A 21,682-nucleotide genomic window follows, 5' to 3' on the forward strand; every position below is an offset into this window, starting at 1 on the left:
GGAAGGTAGAACACACACATACACACACACACACACACTCCAGACATACTCTGTCTTTCTCCTGTTTCAGACTGAGGAGTGTATGGACAGTTTGGAGTTTGAGATGGCGGGGAGGTTCTGTCAGCGAGCCTGACAACCTCCTTACCCTGGACCTGCTAGGACACATCCACTCTGAACTGGGAGACACAGAGAGGGCCAAGGAAATATCCTTCAGTGTGTGTGTATGGTTTGATTGCATCTCTGTGTGTGTTGTGCAAACGCACGTGCGTGTGTGTGCGTGTTCCTTAACCCCAGCTCTAAGTGTTTCTGCGTGCGGTGCAGTTGAGTCCTGATGAAGGTCATAGTAAATACATGTCTCTAGGGCAGATACATACTGCCCAGGAGGCTGTGCAATACTAACTCAAAGGAATACAGATACTACTGTGTATGCTGGAGAAACATGCACAAGCCACAGTGAGTACACACACACACACACCACACACACACACACACACATGTATTATGGATCTTGTTGAATGCATGTCTAACACAGAACACTAGGAGGAGCTGTTGCTTCAGTCTGAACACTTCTACTGACTGTCACAAACTGACTGTATCATAAACTGACGGTTACAAACTGGCAGCCAGAGATGCTGAAAACTTCTACCCCAACCGTCACCGCAGGCAGGAGCAGGAGCTGAGGCAGCAGCCTTCCCACTCCAGGACTCGGGGTCAGAGATCCTGACAGCCAGAGACATGTGTGTGGCCTACTGTTCTGTGGCAGAGATCTACTTCACTGACCTCTGGTAACACAAAAGTCATATATACATTTTTGTTACCTGAAAGGCCTGTTGTGTATTGAATTTACAGATTTGTTTGTGTAGTATGGAGGACAGGGCAGGAGATCAGTGTCGAGACGCCATAGAGAGAGTGCTGACCTATCACCCTGACAACCCAGAGGCTCTACAGCTGATGGCCAGCTACCTGTTCAGTACAGAGAAGAACCAGGTCCACACACACACACACACACACACACTGTATGGCTATAAATCAGAGGATGGTATGTCTCACGCTAAATTATCATCTTGTTAAAGCAGCGATCAGATTATCAGATTAATCAGATCAGATTAATTAATGTGAGAAAATGGAATCATATGCCATTAATCTGCTGAGCTAGACACACACACATGAATCAGTTTATGACAGATATTAATGCAGAATTGGTTATGAAGCAGATACATTTGGGCACAGGGATCACATCTGACAAAGAGAGGAGGAGGAAAGATGGGGGGAGAGAGAGAGCAAAAGAAAGTGTTAAGGGGAGAGAGAAAAATGGTCTATAACTGAACAATCAGAGCATTTGCAATTGCCTTACAATTTTAGGATAATCTGCTAGTCCTAGCACTGCAATGAGACAGGCCTCCAATTATTCGGCAAGCCTTAATCTTTAGGGAGCAACAATAACAGCTAGCTAGGTATTTAGTCCTAAATGACTCTAACATTTCAAAGAGGGGACGAGTTTTGGAATACTGCAGATTTTCTCAAGGTTACTTTTGATAATATCTCCTCCAGCCACCAGATGGCACTGTGGGTCTAACCAGATGGAGTTGATTTGACAGTTCAGGGGAGCAGATGTCTGATTTTCTGTGTGTGTAGGAGGGGAGGGAGTACCTGATGAGGAGTGTGGATGCATGGCTACCTGCCCTGAAACAGAGTGACGCTCCACCCAGCAGAGAGGACATAGAGGAGGAACACACACAGGTGAGAGACACACACACACACAGGTGAGTCAGACAACCCAGAGCATAAAAGCCAAGTCAGAGGGCCAACTTATCGCTCTGTCTGTGTGTGTCTGTGTGAGAGAGATTCTGTGAGTGAGTGCGTGTGTGTCTAATTGGTGTTGTTCCCTTTCCAGAGTGGCTTCCCACCGTATGAATCCCGCATCACCATGGCCAAACTCCTCATAGAGGCAGAAGAGTACGAGGTAGGAATATATGTGTGTAGGATGAGTTTCCTCTTTGAAAAGGCCAGTGCTCTGTATTCTTTATCTTTGCCAGAGATCATCTTCAATAATAGAGGAGTGGTCTTTACCCAGAGAGCGAGGTAAATGGAGGGAGGAATGGAGATAAGAGGATAGAGGGCTTTAGAAATGATCTGGAGGGAGAGGGGTGGAAAGGTGTGTGTGTCTGACACATTGTTTGTCTTCATCCTCCTGCATGTGTCAGCAAGCCGCACGCACACACACGCACACACACACACACACACACACACACACACACACACACACACACACACACACACACACACACACACACACACACACACACACTAACTACAGACTCAGTGCCTCTATTGAGGAATCAGACACAATTGAGGAGGAGGAGATGAGGATGAAGATGGCTGTGAGCTTGGAAACATTCACCACGATAACAACAATATGGAAGAAGCAGATAACTGGAGAACAGGAGATGCCTGACAAGATAACTCAGAGCTAGAATAACAGACTATTTTAGTCTTCTATTGTTAAAAGTTTCTACACAGCAGTGGTAAAACCCAGAGGCAAGTCATTAACATTGCAGTTTTCATACAACAACAACACACACATCGGAATCGAATAGGGAATCCGTTGTTAAACAGCGGACAAGAAGCATTTGACCCAAGTAGAGCAGAGAGGGAACAAGGGAGAGGAAGACTGTGGTTACAACCAGGGTCAAATATAATTGGCTATGAATACGGATTTATCACCCCCATTCCACCCCTCTGTAAACTTATTTCTCATAACTATGTTCTGCACGTGTTATTTTACAGATTCAAGTTTCTCTCTTTACTCTATGCTTTACTCACCCTCGTCTGAACCGTAAACCAATTTGATATTTCTGAAAAGCTGAAATAAAAACTCAGTGGTGATTTGAACGAACATTCCAAAAATACAATATATATACAAAAGTATGTGGACACCTTCCAATTAGTGGATTTGGCTATATCAGCCACACACGTTGCTGACAGATATATAAAATCGAGCACACAGGCATGCAATTTCCATAGACAAACATTGGCAGTACAATCGCCTTACTGAAGAGCTCAGAGACTTTCAACGTGGCACCGTCATAGGATGCCACCTTTCCAACAAGTTCAGCTCTAGGCCCCTTAGTTCCATTGAAGGGAAATGTTAATTCTACATCATACAATGACATTCTAGACAATTCTGTGCTTCCAAATTTGTCTTCAGCATGACAGTGCCCCTGTGCAGAAAGCAAGGTCCATACAGAAATGGTTTGTCGAGATAGGTGTGGAAAACTTGACTGGCCTGCACAGAGCCCTGACCTCAACCCCATCTAACACCATTGACATGAATTGGAACTCAGACTGCAATCCAGGCCTAATTGCCAACATCAGTGCCCAACCTCAGTAATGCTCTTGTGGTTGAATGGAAGCAAGTCTCTGTAGCAATGTTCCAACATCTAGTGCTAAGCCTTCCCAGAAGAGCTGTTATATCAGCAAAGGGGGGACCAACTCCATATTAATGCCCATGATTTTGGAATGAGATGTTTGACGAGCAGGTGTCCACATACTTTTGGTCATGTAGTTTGTATATATACTGAACAAAAATATAAACGCAACATTCAACAATTTAAAAGATTTTGCTGAGTTACAGTTCATATAAGGAAATCAGTCATTCATCTATGGATTTTACATGACTGGGCAGGGGTGCAGCCATGGGTGGTTCTGGGAGGGTATAGGCCCACCCACTTGGGAGCCATGTACACCCACTGTAGAGCCAGGCCAAAACATACAAAATGACATTGGAGGTGGCTTATGGTAGAGAAACTAACATTAAATTATCTGGAAATAGCTCTGGTGGGCATACCTGCAGTCAGTATGACAATTGCAAGCTCTGTGGTATTGTGTCGCGTGACAAAACAGCACATTTTAGTGACCTTTTATTGTCCCCAACACAAGGTGCACCTGTGTTATCATGCTGTTTAATCAGCTTCTTGATATGCCACACCTGCCTGGTTGATGGATTATCTTGACAAAGGATAAAAGGCTCACAAGAAGGATGTAAACAAATTTGTGCACAAAATTCGAGAGAAATAAGCTTTTGTGTTGTGTGGAATATTTAATGGGATCTTTTATTTCCATCACTACATTTTTATTTATTTATTTTACCTTTATTTAACCAGGTAGGCAAGTTGAGAACAAGTTCTCATTTACAATTGCGACCTGGCCAAGATAAAGCAAAGCAGTTCGACAGATACAACGACACAGAGTTACACATGGAGTAAAACAAACATACAGTCAATAATACAGTATAAACAAGTCTATATACAATGTGAGCAAATGAGGTGAGAAGGGAGGTAAAGGCAAAAAAGGCCATGGTGGCAAAGTAAATACAATATAGCAAGTAAAACACTAGAATGGTAGTTTTGCAATGGAAGAATGTGCAAAGTAGAAATAAAAATAATGGGGTGCAAAGGAGCAAAATAAATAAATAAATAAAAATTAAATACAGTTGGGAAAGAGGTAGTTGTTTGGGCTAAATTATAGGTGGGCTATGTACAGGTGCAGTAATCTGTGAGCTGCTCTGACAGTTGGTGCTTAAAGCTAGTGAGGGAGATAAGTGTTTCCAGTTTCAGAGATCTTTGTAGTTCGTTCCAGTCATTGGCAGCAGAGAACTGGAAGGAGAGGCGGCCAAAGAAAGAATTGGTTTTGGGGGTGACTAGAGAGATATACCTCCTGGAGCGTGTGCTACAGGTGGGAGATGCTATGGTGACCAGCGAGCTGAGATAAGGGGGGACTTTACCTAGCAGGGTCTTGTAGATGACATGGAGCCAGTGGGTTTGGCGTCGAGTATGAAGCGAGGGCCAGCCAACGAGAGCGTACAGGTCGCAATGGTGGGTAGTATATGGGGCTTTGGTGACAAAACGGATTGCACGGTGATAGACTGCATCCAATTTGTTGAGTAGGGTATTGGAGGCTATTTTGTAAATGACATCGCCAAAGTCGAGGATTGGTAGGATGGTCAGTTTTACAAGGGTATGTTTGGCAGCATGAGTGAAGGATGCTTTGTTGCGAAATAGGAAGCCAATTCTAGATTTAACTTTGGATTGGAGATGTTTGATATGGGTCTGGAAGGAGAGTTTACAGTCTAACCAGACACCTAAGTATTTGTAGTTGTCCACGTATTCTAAGTCAGAGCCGTCCAGAGTAGTGATGTTGGACAGGCGGGTAGGTGCAGGCAGCGATCGGTTGAAGAGCATGCATTTAGTTTTACTTGTATTTAAGAGCAATTGGAGGCCACGGAAGGAGAGTTGTATGGCATTGAAGCTTGCCTGGAGGGTTGTTAACACAGTGTCCAAAGAAGGGCCGGAAGTATACAGAATGGTGTCGTCTGCGTAGAGGTGGATCAGAGACTCACCAGCAGCAAGAGCGACCTCATTGATGTATACAGAGAAGAGAGTCGGTCCAAGAATTGAACCCTGTGGCACCCCCATAGAGACTGCCAGAGGTCCGGACAGCAGACCCTCCGATTTGAACATGTTGCGCTACTATTTTTGTTAAGTGCATATGAAGGCTAGGCTTGTTTGTTTTATCGTATATCACCATAGCACAAGTAAGATGCCTACACATTGCATTGGAGCGATGTTAAAGGCCCAGTGCAGTCAAACAGATGTTTCTGTTTTTTATATACACTGGGCCAGTTTATTAGGTACACCCATCTAGTACTGAGTTGAATCCTCCTTTGTCTCCAGAACAGCCTGAATTCTTTGGGGCATGAACATGTTGCTCAATTGGTATCAAGGGACTTGACATTCCCCACACCATTACACCACCACCACCAGCCAGTACTGTTCACACTAGGCACAATTGGGCCATGGACTCTTCAGTTGTCCAGTGTTGGTGATCGCGTGCCCACTGGTGCCTCTTCTTGTTTTTAGCTGATAGGAGTGGAACCCGTTGTGGTCGTCTGCTGCAATAGCCAATCCATGACAAGGACCTACGAGTTGTGCATTCGGAGATGCCGTTCTGCACACCACGGTTGTACTGTGCCATTATTTGCCTGTTTGTGGCCCGCCTGTTAGCTTGCACGATTCTTGCCATTCTCCTTCAACCTCTCATCAATGAGCTGTTTTCGCCCACAGGACTGCCCCTGAAAGAATGTATTTTATTTATTTTTTTGTCGCACCATTCTCTGTAAACCGTAGACACTATCGTGCGTGAAAAGCCCAGGAGGCTGGCCGTTTCTGAGATCCTGGAACCAGAGCGCCTGGCACAGACCATCAAACCACACTCAATCAGTTGCGTCACTCATTTTTCCCATTCTAACGTTCAATCGAACAGTAACTAAATGCCTCAATGCCTGTCTGCGTGCTTTATATAGCAAACCACAGCCATGTGACTCACTGTCTATAGGAGTGAACCATTTCACATTTTTTTGTGAACAGGGTGCACCTAATAAACTGTCCAAGAAAAGTGGCTAGTGTATATTTCCACACTGAGGCTGGAAAAATACAGTGAAAATGATCGTAATGCCCTTTTAGTGTAAGAATAGACCGCCTAAAACATCAGCCTGTTTTGGTGGGATGCAGTTTTGGACTATCTGGTGACATCACCAGGAGGTAAATTAGTTAATAGACCAATAAGAGTTCAAAACCTCGGTGCCAATCACAGCTAGTTTTCAGTTTTCCCCTCCCCACTCAGACCAACCCTAGCTAAGTTCTTGCTTGAAAATTTGCTATTTTCTAAGAAGCTATTTCAGTTTGTTTTCAATTAAAATGGTTAAAAATAATCACAGTAAGGTACTTAATTGTTACACAGAAATGATTTGATATTGAAGCTTTAAAAAAATAAATGCTACATTGGACCTTTAGGTAAATTCCAAGTGTCAAATTAATCACTTTGTTTTTCACTCATCTGACAGGAGGTTACAAAGGTACGGGAGTCTGACTCAACAAACACTAATAAAGACACTACAAACACACCTAAGCATGCTCACGGCTACACATAGACACATAGAGAGAGAGAAAGTTATAAATGAGCTACTCCCAGGAGGGCGGTTTCTAACTGGTCCTGAAGCAAAGGGGACGACACGTTTCGTGTGTATATTTGTTGTTGCTGTTGAGTAATCTGCAGGCAACGTTGCTGAACAGAACCATTTTACGAGAGTGCAGAGCATGGATAGGGACAAGACAAATGACTACAATAGTCAGGAGAGCTGTCTCTCTCTTACACACACACACAGTTTCAGAGACAGAGATGCAGGAACACCAAAGCAACTGTGAATGACAATCGGTGTATTTCAACTAAGTGAATAATGCAGGAGGCACATGTATATGAAGACATATAAACAGGTAAAAGTCCTCAGCAATTCACGCAGGAATAATATTTTGTCCTTACAAGAGGTAGTGTCATGACAACCAGTCTTAGAGTTGAGTTGTTGTCGTCGTCATGGGTTGTTGTCAGGGGAATGTCTGTCTGTTGTGAGTTGATGTCTGTTTTCTAGCAAGCTGTTGTTACTCAGTGGTTGGCTCCTTGGAGGTCCGGAACTAAATCAAATCAAATCAAATTTTATTTGTCACATACACATGGTTAGCAGATGTTAATGCGAGTGTAGCGAAATGCTTGTGCTTCTAGTTCCGACAATGCAGTAATAACCAACAAGTAATCTAGCTAACAATTCCAAAACTACTACCTTATAGACACAAGTGTAAGGGGATAAAGAATATGTACATAAAGATATATGAATGAGTGATGGTACAGAGCGGCATAGGCAAGATACAGTAGATGGTATTGAGTGCAGTATATACATATGAGATGAGTATGTAAACAAAGTGGCATAGTTAAAGTGGCTATTGATACATGTATTACATAAAGATGCAGTAGATGATAGAGTACAGTATATACGTATACATATGAGATAAATAATGTAGGGTATGTAAACGTTATATTAGGTAGCATTGTTTAAAGTGGCTAGTGATATATTTTACATCATTTCCCATCAATTCCCATTATTAAAGTGGCTGGAGTTGAGTCAGTGTGTTGGCAGCAGCCACTCAATGTTAGTGGTGGCTGTTTAACAGTCTGATGGCCTTGAGATAGAAGCTGTTTTTCAGTCTCTCGGTCCCAGCTTTGATGCACCTGTACTGACCTCGCCTTCTGGATGATAGCGGGGTGAACAGGCAGTGGCTCGGGTGGTTGTTGTCCTTGATGATCTTTATGGCCTTCCTGTGACATCGGGTGGTGTAGGTGTCCTGGAGGGCAGGTAGTTTGCCCGGTGATGCGTTGTGCAGACCTCACTACCCTCTGGAGAGCCTTACGGTTGTGGGCGGAGCAGTTGCCGTACCAGGCGGTGATACAGCCCGACAGGATGCTCTCGATTGTGCATCTGTAGAAGTTTGTGAGTGCTTTTGGTGACAAGCCGAATTTCTTCAGCCTCCCCAGGTTGAAGAGGCGCTGCTGCGCCTTCTTCACGTTGCTGTCTGTGTGGGTGGACCAATTCAGTTTGTCTGTGATGTGTACGCCGAGGAACTTAAAACTTACTACCCTCTCCACTACTGTTCCATTGATGTGGATAGGGGGGTGTTCCCTCTGCTGTTTCCTGAAGTCCACAATCATCTCCTTAGTTTTGTTGACGTTGAGTGTGAGGTTATTTTCCTGACACCACACTCCGAGGGCCCTCATCTCCTCCCTGTAGGCCGTCTCGTCGTTGTTGGTAATCAAGCCTACCACTGTTGTGTCGTCCTCAAACTTGATGATTGAGTTGGAGGCGTGCGTGGCCACGCAGTCGTGGGTGAACAGGGAGTACAGGAGAGGGCTCAGAACGCACCCATGTGGGGCCCCAGTGTTGAGGATCAGCGGGTTGGAGATGTTGTTGCCTACCCTCACCACCTGGGGGCGGCCCGTCAGGAAGTCCAGTACCCAGTTGCACAGGGCGGGGTCGAGACCCAGGGTCTCGAGCTTGATGACGAGCTTGGAGGGCACTATGGTGTTAAATGCTGAGCTGTAGTCGATGAACAGCATTCTCACATAGGTATTCCTCTTGTCCAGATGGGTTAGGGCAGTGTGCAGTGTGGTTGAGATTGCATCGTCTGTGGACCTATTTGGGCGGTAAGCAAATTGGAGTGGGTCTAGGGTGTCAGGTAGGGTGGAGGTGATACTATCTGGAGGTGAACTAACACAGATAGTTGAGTGTTTAACTACATCGGCTAAATAGTTTGATCAACCTCCGCTCTAATACAAAACATGTACTCTGTAGATCATCAGGAATGAGATGTTGATTTCCCTCTAATCAGAATGTGTTAATTAATCAAATGTAATACCACTCAGCAGGTAATCAGCGCCACAGTTAATGAACACACACACCCTTTGTCTCTCGCATGCACAAGTGATGATAAAACGTGTAAGAGGGAAGAAGAAAACAGGACAGGTGAACTCTTTGAAGAGATGCGTGAGATCATAAACACTGGGGAGGGGTAAAGTGAACTAGTCTGGAATCATCAGGACAGGAGGGCGTGGACTGGTGATCAGGTCCAGTGATCAAGACTAGAACTATTGACCATGACCAGTTCTGTATTGGTTGTTGAGGTCGAGGAGTATTGGAAAGGAGCGATATTGACTGATTATTGATACTAATCACGAGATTAGCTTCGTTGTGTATTGATGACTGTGTAAGCTGTCCTGTTGCTATTGACGACTGTGTCGACAGATCACTGGGTTCTGAGAGTCTAATCAGACTCGCTGATCACATCCATTGATTAGGGCAGCAGAAAGAGCGAGATGTGTGTGACAGGAAACACCTCGCTCGCTCTGCCTCCACACACATAGCCACTCAGGCTAGGAGCAGGATGTGCTTGATGTATAATGAACAACAGAAATGATGGTTTGTGTGTTTTTTTAACGATTTCTCTCTGACAGCAGTAGATGTGTTGGAGGATCTACTAGAGGAAGATGACGAGGTGGTGCAGGTGAGTCATGATGTCAGTTTTTTTTTTGTGTGTGTTTTTATATATATATATATTTTACACAATACAAAACATCCACACACAAATGATAGCATACAGGCACACACAAACATCAACATCATCACCCCTGCCCAGGCCCACCTGCTCACACCCCCGTCTCCAGCACCCGCATCACTTTCTCTGGCCTCTACTGCACCATTTTGTTTCTCTCTTTCGCCTACATACTTTAAACATTTAGACAATAAAGCATTTGACCTTTTCCATTGTGTTAACGAGGGATTGATTGATTTCCAGTTTTAATTTTTTTCAAGATGATTGATGAGAAAAGTATTGTCCAACCAATTGGGTATCTCACTGCACCCTCATATGCCAAGTCTTGAAATACAGTATGCAGACAGACTGATTAAAAGTTCATTTACATGAATCCTTCTGACAGCCAACTTTCTAACTCTCCCCATAACTTTTGGACTTCACCATTCCCAAAAGGCATGGATTATTGCGTCATTATTAGTTTTACACTTAAGACGTGACTGCCGTTGTGGTGTAGAATTTATACATTTTGTCTCTTTAGTTTATACTGGGTTAAGCGTACATTTTCGTGCACTGTAATTCTGTTAGTTATGTTCCAACATTCCCTCCATCTTGTGCCAATATCAGTTATTTTTAAGTCTTGGTTCCAATAGTTTCTTTTTGTTATTTTTTCTAAGAGATTGTCCGTTGATTATGGTCTCTGCAAGGTTTTGTATACTTAACCTGTCATATGAATATCCTTTTCTGACTCAAATGGGATTCCCTCAAGATTGCTCTGATGTCTAAAATATTTTAAATAAACATTTCTTGATATAACTTTTAAGTTACATGCATTTGAAAACATCTACATTGGTCAGTTCAAAATTGCTTTTTAATTCTGTCATGGAAATACATTTATTTCCTTTTACCATCATTTTCAGTTTCTATGCCTTTTAGTTTTCAATGTGGACCATTTTATCTGTGCATTCTGAAAAGCTATCCAAGGATTGTTCCATAGGATTGTGTTTTTAGGGAGTGATATTGGTTCTTGTAGAATATGTTACATTTTCTTCCACTGTTATAGTGTTCTTAAGTTACATTTTCTTCCACTGTTATAGTGTTCTTAAGTTACATTTTCTTCCACTGTTATATTGTTCTTAACTATGAAGTTGTTCATGTTTTTACCTTTATCCTTTGAAAATAGACACGTGAAAAGATTCTGGGGTAGTTTTCTTCTCTGTGTGTGAAGTGAGCAGGACACACACCTGCAGCCTCTGTTCAGTTCTCTCTGCTCCAGAGCCATATTGGTATTCTTTGCGAGGGGTGTGTGTGTGTGTGACGATCTCACTGCAGTGTGCTCATTCTTTCTCACCCTTCCTCCTACACACCTCAGCTGACAGATTGAGAGCAGTCACTTGCTGAACCTTTGAACTCATTCAGGAGACACCTGCTCTAAGCAGAAACACGCACACACACACACACACACACACACACATATATGTACATATATATATATTTGTTTTTATATATACACACACACAGTTTGAACTCCTATGAATATACAGTAAAGCGTATGTTTTGTCAGTAGCACCATCAGAATAACCTGTATAACACAACTGGAAATGACGATGACACAGCCTACTCTAAACCCTCTATCCACAGCTCAAACTGTATTTGTGCTAATTTGATAAGTCACCCACCTCGGTAACTCATGCATTGTTAATGGACCCAAACAGCTTCCAGTAGTCAAGGTGGTGGCACGTAACTCGCTGTACAAAGTAGCACTTTGTCAACTATAGAATTCTGACTTAGACGTCTTTACATGGACCTTGTTAAAACAACAAATACTCTCTAGAACTAGATGGTATCTGTGACTGTTGTCTCGTCCAAGAGGATTGATTGACACCTACTTACTGTAGACTTATCATTAAGAGAATAACGTGTGGGTGTTGAGTGGATTCTCTGATGTTCTTAATTAGCTGGCTCGTTCGTTTGCTGAGACGAGTGGTATGTGTGTGCTCATGAAGTGTGTGTGTGTGTGTGCTTAGTTTAATACATCCATAAATACGAGCAAAACAGACCATATTTCATAAACACTTTCAAAGAGACTTATTCTAATGAAGGTTCTTTTGAGGAAGCAAAGACATTCTGATTGAAGTAGCAACCCAGATCTAGACACACACACACACACATGCACACACAGGTCAGTGCGTGTATTCCAAAGTTCTGAAACCGCTATGCTCAACTTAAATTATGGAGTTGCAGATCAGGTCATGAAGAGGATGCTTTTAATAATTGTATAATCATTCAAAAGGCATAAAGTTATGTTCAGCCTTCAAGCCTCTTGTCTTCATGAGTGCGTGCGTGCATGTAATGGGTCTACTGATAGAGGTGGAGGTCGCTGATGTTTTCTGTTGTAAAATGAATAGTAAATGAGGGGGAATGTTAATGTCCTGCTTCTGCAAGAAGTGTTGGTGGCTGATCCTTGTCCTCAGATGAGATACACACCCTCACACACGTTTCTGAAGTACAAGTGTGCTGTGTGTTGTAGGTGGAAGGATGAGGTAAACTATGTAGGGTGTGTTTTAATGTAGGTGTGTACAGTATTGGTATGAGGGAGAGAGAATACAGCAGGTAGTTGAGAGGAGAGAAGGAATGCAATGTGTGTAGCTGTGTTTCGTCCTTTAGTCTGTAAGTGTGGTGTGTGTGTGTGTGACAGCGCTGTCAGATTGACGCATGGAGACGAAAGTTTGCGAAGACACACTGAAGCGGCACAGGCCCAGCTCGTTACCATAGTGGCAGCTCATGAGGATGCCGTGAGCATTTCAATAAGTGCCTCCGGTGTGTGCGTGTGTAAAGCCTGTTTGTCACAGTTCCAGGTACAGATTTCACGCAGGCTAGACCGTTAAATGTGTTTTTCCCCGTCACAGCTGAGCTCACTTAATAAAATACACCTTTCTCTCTCTCTCTCTCTCTCTCTCACAGGTGTGGTATCTCTCAGGCTGGGTGTGTTACCTGCAGATGGAGAGAACAAGGGAGGAGAGAGAAGAGAGCGATGAGGAGAGAACAAGGGAGGAGAGAGAAGAGCGGGAGGAGTGAGAAGAGCGGGAGGAGTGAGAAGAGCGGGAGGAGTGTGAAGAGCGGGAGGAGTGTGAAGAGCGGGAGGAGTGTGAAGAGCGGGAGGAGTGTGAAGAGCGGGAGGAGTGAGAAGAGCGGGAGGAGTGAGAAGAGCGGGAGGAGTGAGAAGAGCGGGAGGAGTGAGAAGAGCGGGAGGAGTGTGAAGAGCGGGAGGAGTGAGAAGAGCGGGAGGAGTGAGAAGAGCGGGAGGAGTGAGAAGAGCGGGAGGAGTGAGAAGAGCGGGAGGAGTGAGAAGAGCGGGAGGAGTGAGAAGAGCGGGAGGAGTGAGAAGAGCGGGAGGAGTGAGAAGAGCGGGAGGAGTGAGAAGAGCGGGAGGAGTGAGAAGAGCGGGAGGAGTGAGAAGAGCGGGAGGAGTGTGAAGCGTTGAAGGAGGCAGCCAGATCTTACCTGACCAAAGCCAAGAAGGTACACACTGATGAGGCCATGTATTGATGTCAGCCTGTTTGGTCAATATTGTACTGTCAGCTTGTACAGTCAGTAATACACATGTATGATACAGAGCTTCACTGCTGGCAGTGAATCTGAAATGTTAACCCTATCTTAATTTAGAATTTTGTTACACTCTATATGGAGAGCACTATGAAGTGTGTGTGTGTCCCCACAAATAGTAAACAAACAAAAGGGGTTTAGGGTTAAGGTTAGAATTACTTTTAGGAGCTAGGGTTAATTTTTAGGGTTAAGGTTCAGTTTTGGGGTTAAGGTTAGAGAAATAGGATTTTGAATGGGACTGAATTGTGTGTCCCCACAAGGTTAGTTATGCACGTCAGCTGTTTGTTCAACCCCTCCTCAATTGCTAATAAGCCACCCGCAATTGCTAATAAGCCATCCGCAACCGCCAAATTAGGTGACAAAGAGTGGAAATCTGAGGCTTGCATCTGACCGCTAATATAGAAAATGTCCTGTACAGTCAGAGATGCTGGAACAATTTTTTAACTGGGGGTGCAGGATTTACTTTTAGATGGGCATATGTTTCTGCTTTCTGACATTTTGTTAGGCTATTTGTTACTCGACTTGTCTATAATTAGATACATGCAGCTTTTGTCATGTACTTGTTGCCTTAGAAAACAAAATAAACCCTTGCTCAACAGAAAAGATGTATGTATACATCGATAGAATGAATGCTTCAATCTAGTTGACATCGGTAAAGTTCTCTTTCATCTGTTTCTCTGCGCAGAAATAACCCCCCAAAATGGGAACGATTTTCTGTGCAAAATGTCCAAACTACCAACATTTTACCAGTTTTAAGTAGGGATGCAACAGTACAGTGGGCCCACGGTTCGGTATGTATCACAGTTTGTGGGGTATGGTTTCGGTGTCTTTATATTTAAGAAAAGTGTGCGCTTGTATGACTCATAAAGGGGAAGAGTTGGCAACACGTAGCTCTTCATCTCCCAATCCAGTACATAGTGAACCGTCACAGTAAGGTAGCTTCCAGTACATAGTGAGCCGTCACAGTGAGGTAGCTTCCAGTACACAGTAAACCGTCACAGTGAGGTAGCTTCCAGTACATAGTAAACCGTCACAGTGAGGTAGCTTCCAGTACACAGTGAACCGTCACAGTGAGGTAGCTTCCAGTACATAGTAAACCGTCACAGTGAGGTAGCTTCCAGTACACAGTGAACCGTCACAGTGAGGTAACTTCCAGTACATAGTAAACCATCACAGTGAGGTAGCTTCCAGTACACAGAACCGTCACAGTGAGGTAGCTTCCAGTAAACCGTCACAGTGAGGTAGCTTCCAGTACACAGTGAACCGTCACAGTGAGGTAGCTTCCAGTACACAGTCACAGTGAGGTAGCTTCCAGTACATAGTAAACCGTCACAGTGAGGTAGCTTTGAATTGCTCTGGAGGTCCAACTATCAGTGGCGAGAGCTAGATAGGGTGTCTGTGTCAATTCGTTTTCAATTTCTCTCCGTGATGTTTCATAGAGTTTGGGAATTACTTCGCTGCTGAAATGTGTGCAGGAGGGGACATTGCAATGCAGTAAAAAACATTTCATCAGGTGACGAAATCCAGATTCAGTAATCTTTGGCTATGAATAATCCGACTGCTTTCTTTATTACTTTGTGTTTTTTTAAATTTGTCGCAAATTGTTGTTGGAAGGCAGCAGCGAGAGATTGTTGTGTTTTCGCTAACGAGTGGACGCTCCTTGCTCCAGCTCCACCTGCTAGGGATAGGGCCGAGTGATGGCGACGTAAATGACACATCATGTTAGAAGTGTTTCCACTCGAGTAGCCGACAGTGGCAAAGCAATGCTTGCAGACTGTACTTTGTTTTTTTACGGTCTTCTTACCCTCATCATCGTATTGAACGCTGAATCCAAAATGTTCCCACACAGCGGATTTGAAAGACGGCATTGCTTCTCTCTGTCTTGCCATTGTCACGTTGGAGCTGAGAGAATATTATTTTTAGTTTCCATTCTCTTCATGGGGCCCCATTAGGGAGGTTTCCTACTGTCATTGCAAATCGTCCATTGGTTGTTTAAGGGGAGGGGGTTGCTGTCACTGCGGTTGCCACATTTTGAGACATTGCTGTGGAGTAAAGTTTGTCAGCCCTCAGGGGCCCCCTAACGGCCACAAACTGCGCGTCTGGTTTGGTGGATCTGAATGTACAATGTGCGTGTAGTCTGCAGCCCAATAAGCAAGTTTAGGAAATTATAAGAAAATGACATGCATACGGTGATTCCGCGGTTCACGTGTGTGTATTGAGCCGTAGGGGGCGTACCGAACGGTTCGATAACATACTGTGTACCCTTGCATCCCTAGTTTTAAGGGAGTTAAAAGCTGTGAAAACGACCCAACATGTTTAAGATTCAATTTGAGCTTGGATGCATATTTTATGTGGTTGAAATACTATCAGCTTTTTCGATGCTGATAAAGTTAGGACCTTCACGGGCGGTCCCTAACCGCGCATTCATTCTCTCAAGATAAATAAATCATATTTCTCCACTGCTCTTTCCAAGTCAATTTACATTTGGTGTATAGTTTTACTGCAATAACCGCTTCATTCTGCAGGAGTTAATATTAAGACTATGCGAGAGGTTAAAGACCCACAGTTAATGTCCAGATTTCAGTTCCTATTCCATTTAACCCATCTGAACAGTACAGGTCCCTTGACATATTTGAAGTCCCAGTCTTGTGACTGTCAAATTTGTATAGCTCCTCACAATCATCACACATCATTTTTCCCATATATTACTTTTCTGGTCCTCCATTCTCTTTATTTTAAACTCCATTTTGCAGCTTTTCTCTTTTTGAATTATACTCCGACATTGTCCTTTTTGTCTCAGTGGACCGGCGTAAAAGTTTCTGCCAGTGTTCCCAAAAGCATTTGGCAATTGCTGTGTATTTGGCGCCTTTACAGTTAGGCCCTGAAGCTTAGGCTTACGCACTGACTTCAGATACAAATAATTAAAGGAAAACCCCAATGTAACCTATAGCTATGAATTGCACAATAATTATACATTTATGGATTTTTCTCTTTATTCAACCCGCCCGCCTGCCACCCACCCTTAATCCACACAATATTTCATGACCATAAACCTGCCCACCCCACGGATATAACCACGGGGACTGCGGGTTAGTTTCAACCCGCGCATCACAAGTGTGTGTATGAGAGTCTTCCGTCGTAACAGACCAGGGTTTGTGAGCGTGGTGTTAATTATTAAAGTGTTCAGTCTCAAAGTTAGTCAGAAACACTGAACATGTTAATGAGGCCTACTACACACTGGCTTGTTTAGACACAAGTCCACTTCTAGCATACTTAATTATGTTGTTAGCACTGTTTGTGTGAGTGTGCATATTTAATTACATTTGTGCATGTATGTGTCTGTGCACATTTGATTCTGTTCGTTAGAAATATCTCCATTATTCATTTCCCCTCTGATGAATGTGCTTCGCCACATTACTTCTAAAGAGACAGACCCTGTTTCTCTTCGGCTCTCATGGAAGTTTACAAGGGGGTTGGATGATAGTTGACCTTGACACCCCACCAATCTTCCCTCAACCCCTCTTAGAGGAGAGAAGAGGAGCTGTAAACTCATAGCCCCTTATAAAGCCACAAATAGCTGTATGCAATTTGTATGTTTGTCATAGGACACAGGCATGAACACCATGCGCACACACGCGCACACACACACACACACACACACACACACACACACACACACACACACACACACACACACACACACACACACACACACACACACACAGGTAGTGGTGTGAACAGTACATGTCTTTGGCAATTTATCTCTCACTAGGGGAGTCGTACACACATATGTGCACACACCAGGGTTTCTGTTAGCTGACAATAGCCGGCTTTTGGCGTAAAATATATTTTTAAACCTTTTAAATAAAACTGTTCAGGAGATGAAAAAGAATCCCATGGCAAAATATTGCTTTTTTGAAATACCAGTCGATGTAAACACATTTGACCACTCGTGCTTAACGGTCTATAGGTTAATTTGCATAATTTAGTGGAATTAAATTGGCGCGCGTGTACTTTCGTTAGTCGTTATGTTTATCACATGCTCACAGTATACAGACACAGAACCTATGAGAGGAAAATCTGTTAGACAGCGCGGGAGCTACTGCTAAAGCTTCTCAAACAGGTCATTCGTTGCTCCTGGAGTTAAAGGTGCTTTTATAAGCCCAATCATTCTAAAACTATTCTAAATCCACAATTTAAAAAGAGCTAGGACTGCTATTTTTATTTGTCAACTGGTAGGCCTAATTGAAGCGAGCTTTCTATTCGCCATTCAAGTGCATGTAGGCAACTTTAGACAGGCTTCAGCGCGTCACACATCACTTTGCAATGTGCTGGAAGCAGTATGCATTTTAAAAACATACTTAATTGTTTGAAACCTGAACATTTGACTTCTCATATGATGAGGCATGTCTTACCGCGCTTCAAAGTAAAAACCGACCGTCGAAACGTGGAGGCAATTATTTATTTCATTTACCAGTATCCAAAGGCACAATCATAGTCATATTAGCAACCCGTGGTAGTTGTTGCATCTTTAGATCTCCCCTCTTTCTAAATTTCAAATGTATATTTTTCATCTCTTGTTACATGAAACCACTCATGTGCGGTGTGCGTTTGACAACATTGTCTACCGCTAATTGCATTATGCAGCATACATTCGCGAGTAGCCTTGTGCACATTGCTGCGCTTATAATGTGAAGAATTAATAGTTTATCAACGTTCTGATCTGTTGCATCAGCCTCATTGCTTATACATATTTTTTGATGTAGCCTAGGCCTACTGGTTGTATGAATTTGGGATATATTGTCCCACAACTGTCCCAGAGTCTGTTTGGATTAGGCTATTTCTTTCTCAACAAGCTGACCAATAGAATAGGTCAACTTTTCCCACTAAGGGGGACAGTAGATGGACATAGGCTAGTGATTTTTCTGTTACTCGTCTTGTTGGCTGAGGAATGGTATATGTGGCAGTTATTCTAACATCTTCAAATTGCTCTTCGGAATTAGATAAGGACGCACACCGTTGCATCCTCGGCTTTCATGTTCTGAGTAACCATTATCTAAATGTGAGTTCTGTCATTCTGAGCACCGTGGGTTGACGCCCTAATCAGGTTGCGCACCCAATGCATATACGTCTGGTAAATCTCTCAAATGTCCGTTAAATTAAAATGCTGCCGGTTAAATGTCCGGCGCCACATTTTCCTAACAAAAACCCTGACACACACACTATTAACACTTCACTCCTGGAGTTCACTCACGCTTTTCAGCCACAGCATTAAAATTACATCACACACACACCCTCCAAGCCATCCATACCCTAAGGGATCGCCTCTAGCTCATCAAAGAGTAAAACGCTTGACCTCCACTTGCTCCTTCCCACACACACTCATTTATATATTCACACACACACACAAACACACACACACACACACACACACACACACACACACACACACACACACACACACACATACATACTATTTTACTCCATACACACAAGGCTGCCTCTCTCTGATGTTTTTAATATTGATTTCACCTCCTCTGCTGTTAACCATACCACACCATCCCTCAGCCCTCTACTCCCCTACACTCCACCTCTCACATCATTCCCTACCCTGCTCTCCTCATCTCCTGAGACCGTGTGTGTGGGTGTGTGTTTCTAGGTTGGAGTTTGAGCAGTGATCTGTCACACAGACAGGAAGGTCACTTGTGGAGCAGAGAGAGAAGGCGGGTCGAGAAAGATGGAGAAGGTGAAGAAAGAGGGATGAAGAAAGTAGTGTGGGTCAGGAGGAAAAGAGAGCGGGTGAAGGATGGAGGGAGTGGAGACACAGCAGGAGAGATTTGTAGGAAGTTTGACAGGAGCTGAGATAGGAGAGGGGGATTGTGATTTAAAGGGAGGTGAGGAGAAAGTCCTTGATCTCTATTAGATTCACCCAAAGAAAGAAAGAAAGTCTATCATTCATTTTGCCTCAAGGGCACATCGGCTCTCACTTAAACAATTTCTGCTGCTCTTTTTATGAGATGTGTGCCATTTATTGTATGTACACTTAATCACCCTGAACCTCAAGGAAAGCTATAGGGATCTGGAGCGTGGGGAGAGAAAGAGGAAGGAGAACGAGAGGGATTCTGGAGCGTGGGGAGAGAAAGAGGAAGGAGAGCGAGAGGGATCTGGAGCGTGGGGAGAGAAAGAGGAAGGAGAGCAAGAGGGTGAGATAATAAAAGGGTTAATTTCCCTCCTCTGTCTTCATAGGTCAACACCCTCACCCCCTGTCACAACGGCTTAAGAAAGACGTGTCATTGGGTGTGTGTACGTGCAGCAGTGGCCAGATGTGCCTCAGACTCCAGGCTTTGAGGGAAAGCTTCTTGGATTAGACCAGAGAACCTGCTGACCCGTGATGCACATACACAGACCAGCTGACCAGTGAAAGAGAGAGACACAAACACATACACACCACACAGAGCAGCCAACTTGTGAAAGAGGGAGGCACAAACACACTCTCACATACACAGAGCAGCCAACCTGTGAAAGAAGGGAGAGAAACTTGCATTACTCTAAATGAGAAATGTGTTTAATTGATTGTGTGGCTTTGCTGAGCTCAGCACTCTTCTCTAATGTATAACACTGTTTATTTAACTAACTGCTATCGCAATGAAAAATGATACTCCTGGCAGATGAGTTCCTCTTTATAAATGAGCATTCCATAAACGTCACAGCTTATGTTGAATAAGTACATTTTATTGATATGCCATGCTATTCAATTGATCAGCTTGAAAATGAAGGACATCAACTGTCTCCAAATGAGCTCCTAGGGGGCCAAGCGTCTTCAGTCTACTGCTTGGAGACTGTTCCTGGGGTGACACAAACGCATGCACGTACGCACACACAAACGATTTTGGCAGGGTTACACTGTAAGTGTGAAGGTGATCTGTTCCTGCTGCTGTTTGTACTTTGTGTGCATGTGTTTGCGTGCTTGGATGAGACAGAATAATGCAGTTCAGCCCAGATTCTCAGACCTGCTTATCTCCCTCACTAGAGGAGAAGTTTCGAGCAAAAGGAATGAATCAGTGTGTGTGTGGTGGCTTCCGTTCTGTTATCAGTCCAGTGCTTCCACTCAGGCAGAGAGTTTTATACACCAGGAAATCTACTGGTCCCCTCTACAATAGGCTTTTGTAATGGTCCTGCTTCACAGCACATTTCACTGAGATAACAACAGCAATACTGTGTATGCGAGAGAGAGCAGAGAAAAATCCTATCTGCTTTCATTGTTCTGCTGAGCCCAATACACCAGGAAAGAGGCATTTTTCACAATAAGTCGTGGTGGCAACGTGCATGTATGTAATAAACTGTGTCTCTCTCTCTCTCTAGCTATACGTGAAGTTGCGCTGTGACGACGGACCCATACTGGAGCACATGGAGCAGCTCCTGGTGGAACTGGGGGATGAGACAGAGGGGGAGGAGGAGACAGACCCTGCACTGGATGAAGACTTTGAGCTCTACAGTGACGATGAGGAAGAGGATACCATGGAACATTGACCTCACCCCTCTCTACCAGTGATGTAGTGGTAAAACAGTATGTTGGTAACGCTGAGAGACTTTCGCTGTGAATAAAGTAATGCTCTCCATGTTTCCAATGTCTTTTTCTCAGCGACAGGTGCGTAAATAAAAAAAAGTGGGTAAACAGCGTTTAGACTGCATACCACTCTCTACTTTTATAGTACACTATTAACTCAGACATTAAATAAAGGTAAAGTTTATAGAGATGTAGTTTACTAAGACCTCTTACCTATCACTGTACACCTTACAAACTAGACCAGATGCAACACTTTGTTGGAAAGCAGCAGAGTTGCGAATGCAACAGTCGATGGGCCCTTGAGTATTCTCTGAATCTCTCTCTCTCTAGATGTTGTCTGTATTGTGTTCTCAGAAGTGCCTTTCTGTTCAACCCCGAGTTTCCCAGAATCATATGACCTCTCTCTCTCTCTGTCATATTAGTGCTGAATTGTTTTCTGTATTAGAAAAGAGTGATTGACATGTCGACTCAAGCTTTGTTTCCATTGTCTTGGAATGAACCAGATAAAAAACAACTTCAATGCTGTTTATTTTCTGTA

General features: G+C 43.6%; 1 protein-coding gene and 1 long non-coding RNA gene across 3 annotated transcripts; both read left to right on the forward strand.

Moving 5' to 3' along the window:
- The first annotated feature begins 210 nt into the window (after positions 1–210).
- LOC112222825 (probable assembly chaperone of rpl4) lies at positions 211–13,082 on the forward strand. 2 transcript variants are annotated; one of them, XM_024385617.2, is made up of 7 exons: positions 211–453; positions 664–785; positions 864–987; positions 1,636–1,740; positions 1,895–1,963; positions 9,895–9,944; positions 12,936–13,082. In XM_024385617.2, the coding sequence occupies exons 1-6, from the start codon at positions 427–429 to the stop codon at positions 9,898–9,900; spliced, it is 453 nt and encodes a 150-aa protein (XP_024241385.1). In that variant the 5' UTR covers positions 211–426; the 3' UTR covers positions 9,901–9,944; positions 12,936–13,082. The 2 variants fall into 2 exon arrangements, with proteins under 2 accessions (XP_024241385.1, XP_024241386.1); XM_024385618.2 differs by having other exon boundaries at positions 9,898–9,944.
- A 249-nt stretch (positions 13,083–13,331) lies between these two features.
- On the forward strand, positions 13,332–21,682 carry LOC112222822. Its single transcript, XR_002949192.2, has 2 exons — positions 13,332–13,493; positions 20,940–21,682. It is a non-coding gene; the product is annotated as an uncharacterized LOC112222822 (long non-coding RNA).

Source organism: Oncorhynchus tshawytscha, linkage group LG23 (assembly GCF_018296145.1).
Source record: "Oncorhynchus tshawytscha isolate Ot180627B linkage group LG23, Otsh_v2.0, whole genome shotgun sequence".
Taxonomy (NCBI): domain Eukaryota; kingdom Metazoa; phylum Chordata; class Actinopteri; order Salmoniformes; family Salmonidae; genus Oncorhynchus; species Oncorhynchus tshawytscha.

What these genes read in the sequence shown, in the direction of transcription:
- LOC112222825 (XM_024385617.2), top strand. Translation starts at nt 427, where the DNA reads ATGCTGGAGAAACATGCACAAGCCACA. An exon ending in AGAAACATGCACAAGCCACA is followed by an intron (nt 454 to 663) that starts GTGAGTACACAC and finishes CCGTCACCGCAG; the next exon opens with GCAGGAGCAGGAGCTGAGGC. An exon ending in TAGAGGAGGAACACACACAG is followed by an intron (nt 1,741 to 1,894) that starts GTGAGAGACACA and finishes TTCCCTTTCCAG; the next exon opens with AGTGGCTTCCCACCGTATGA.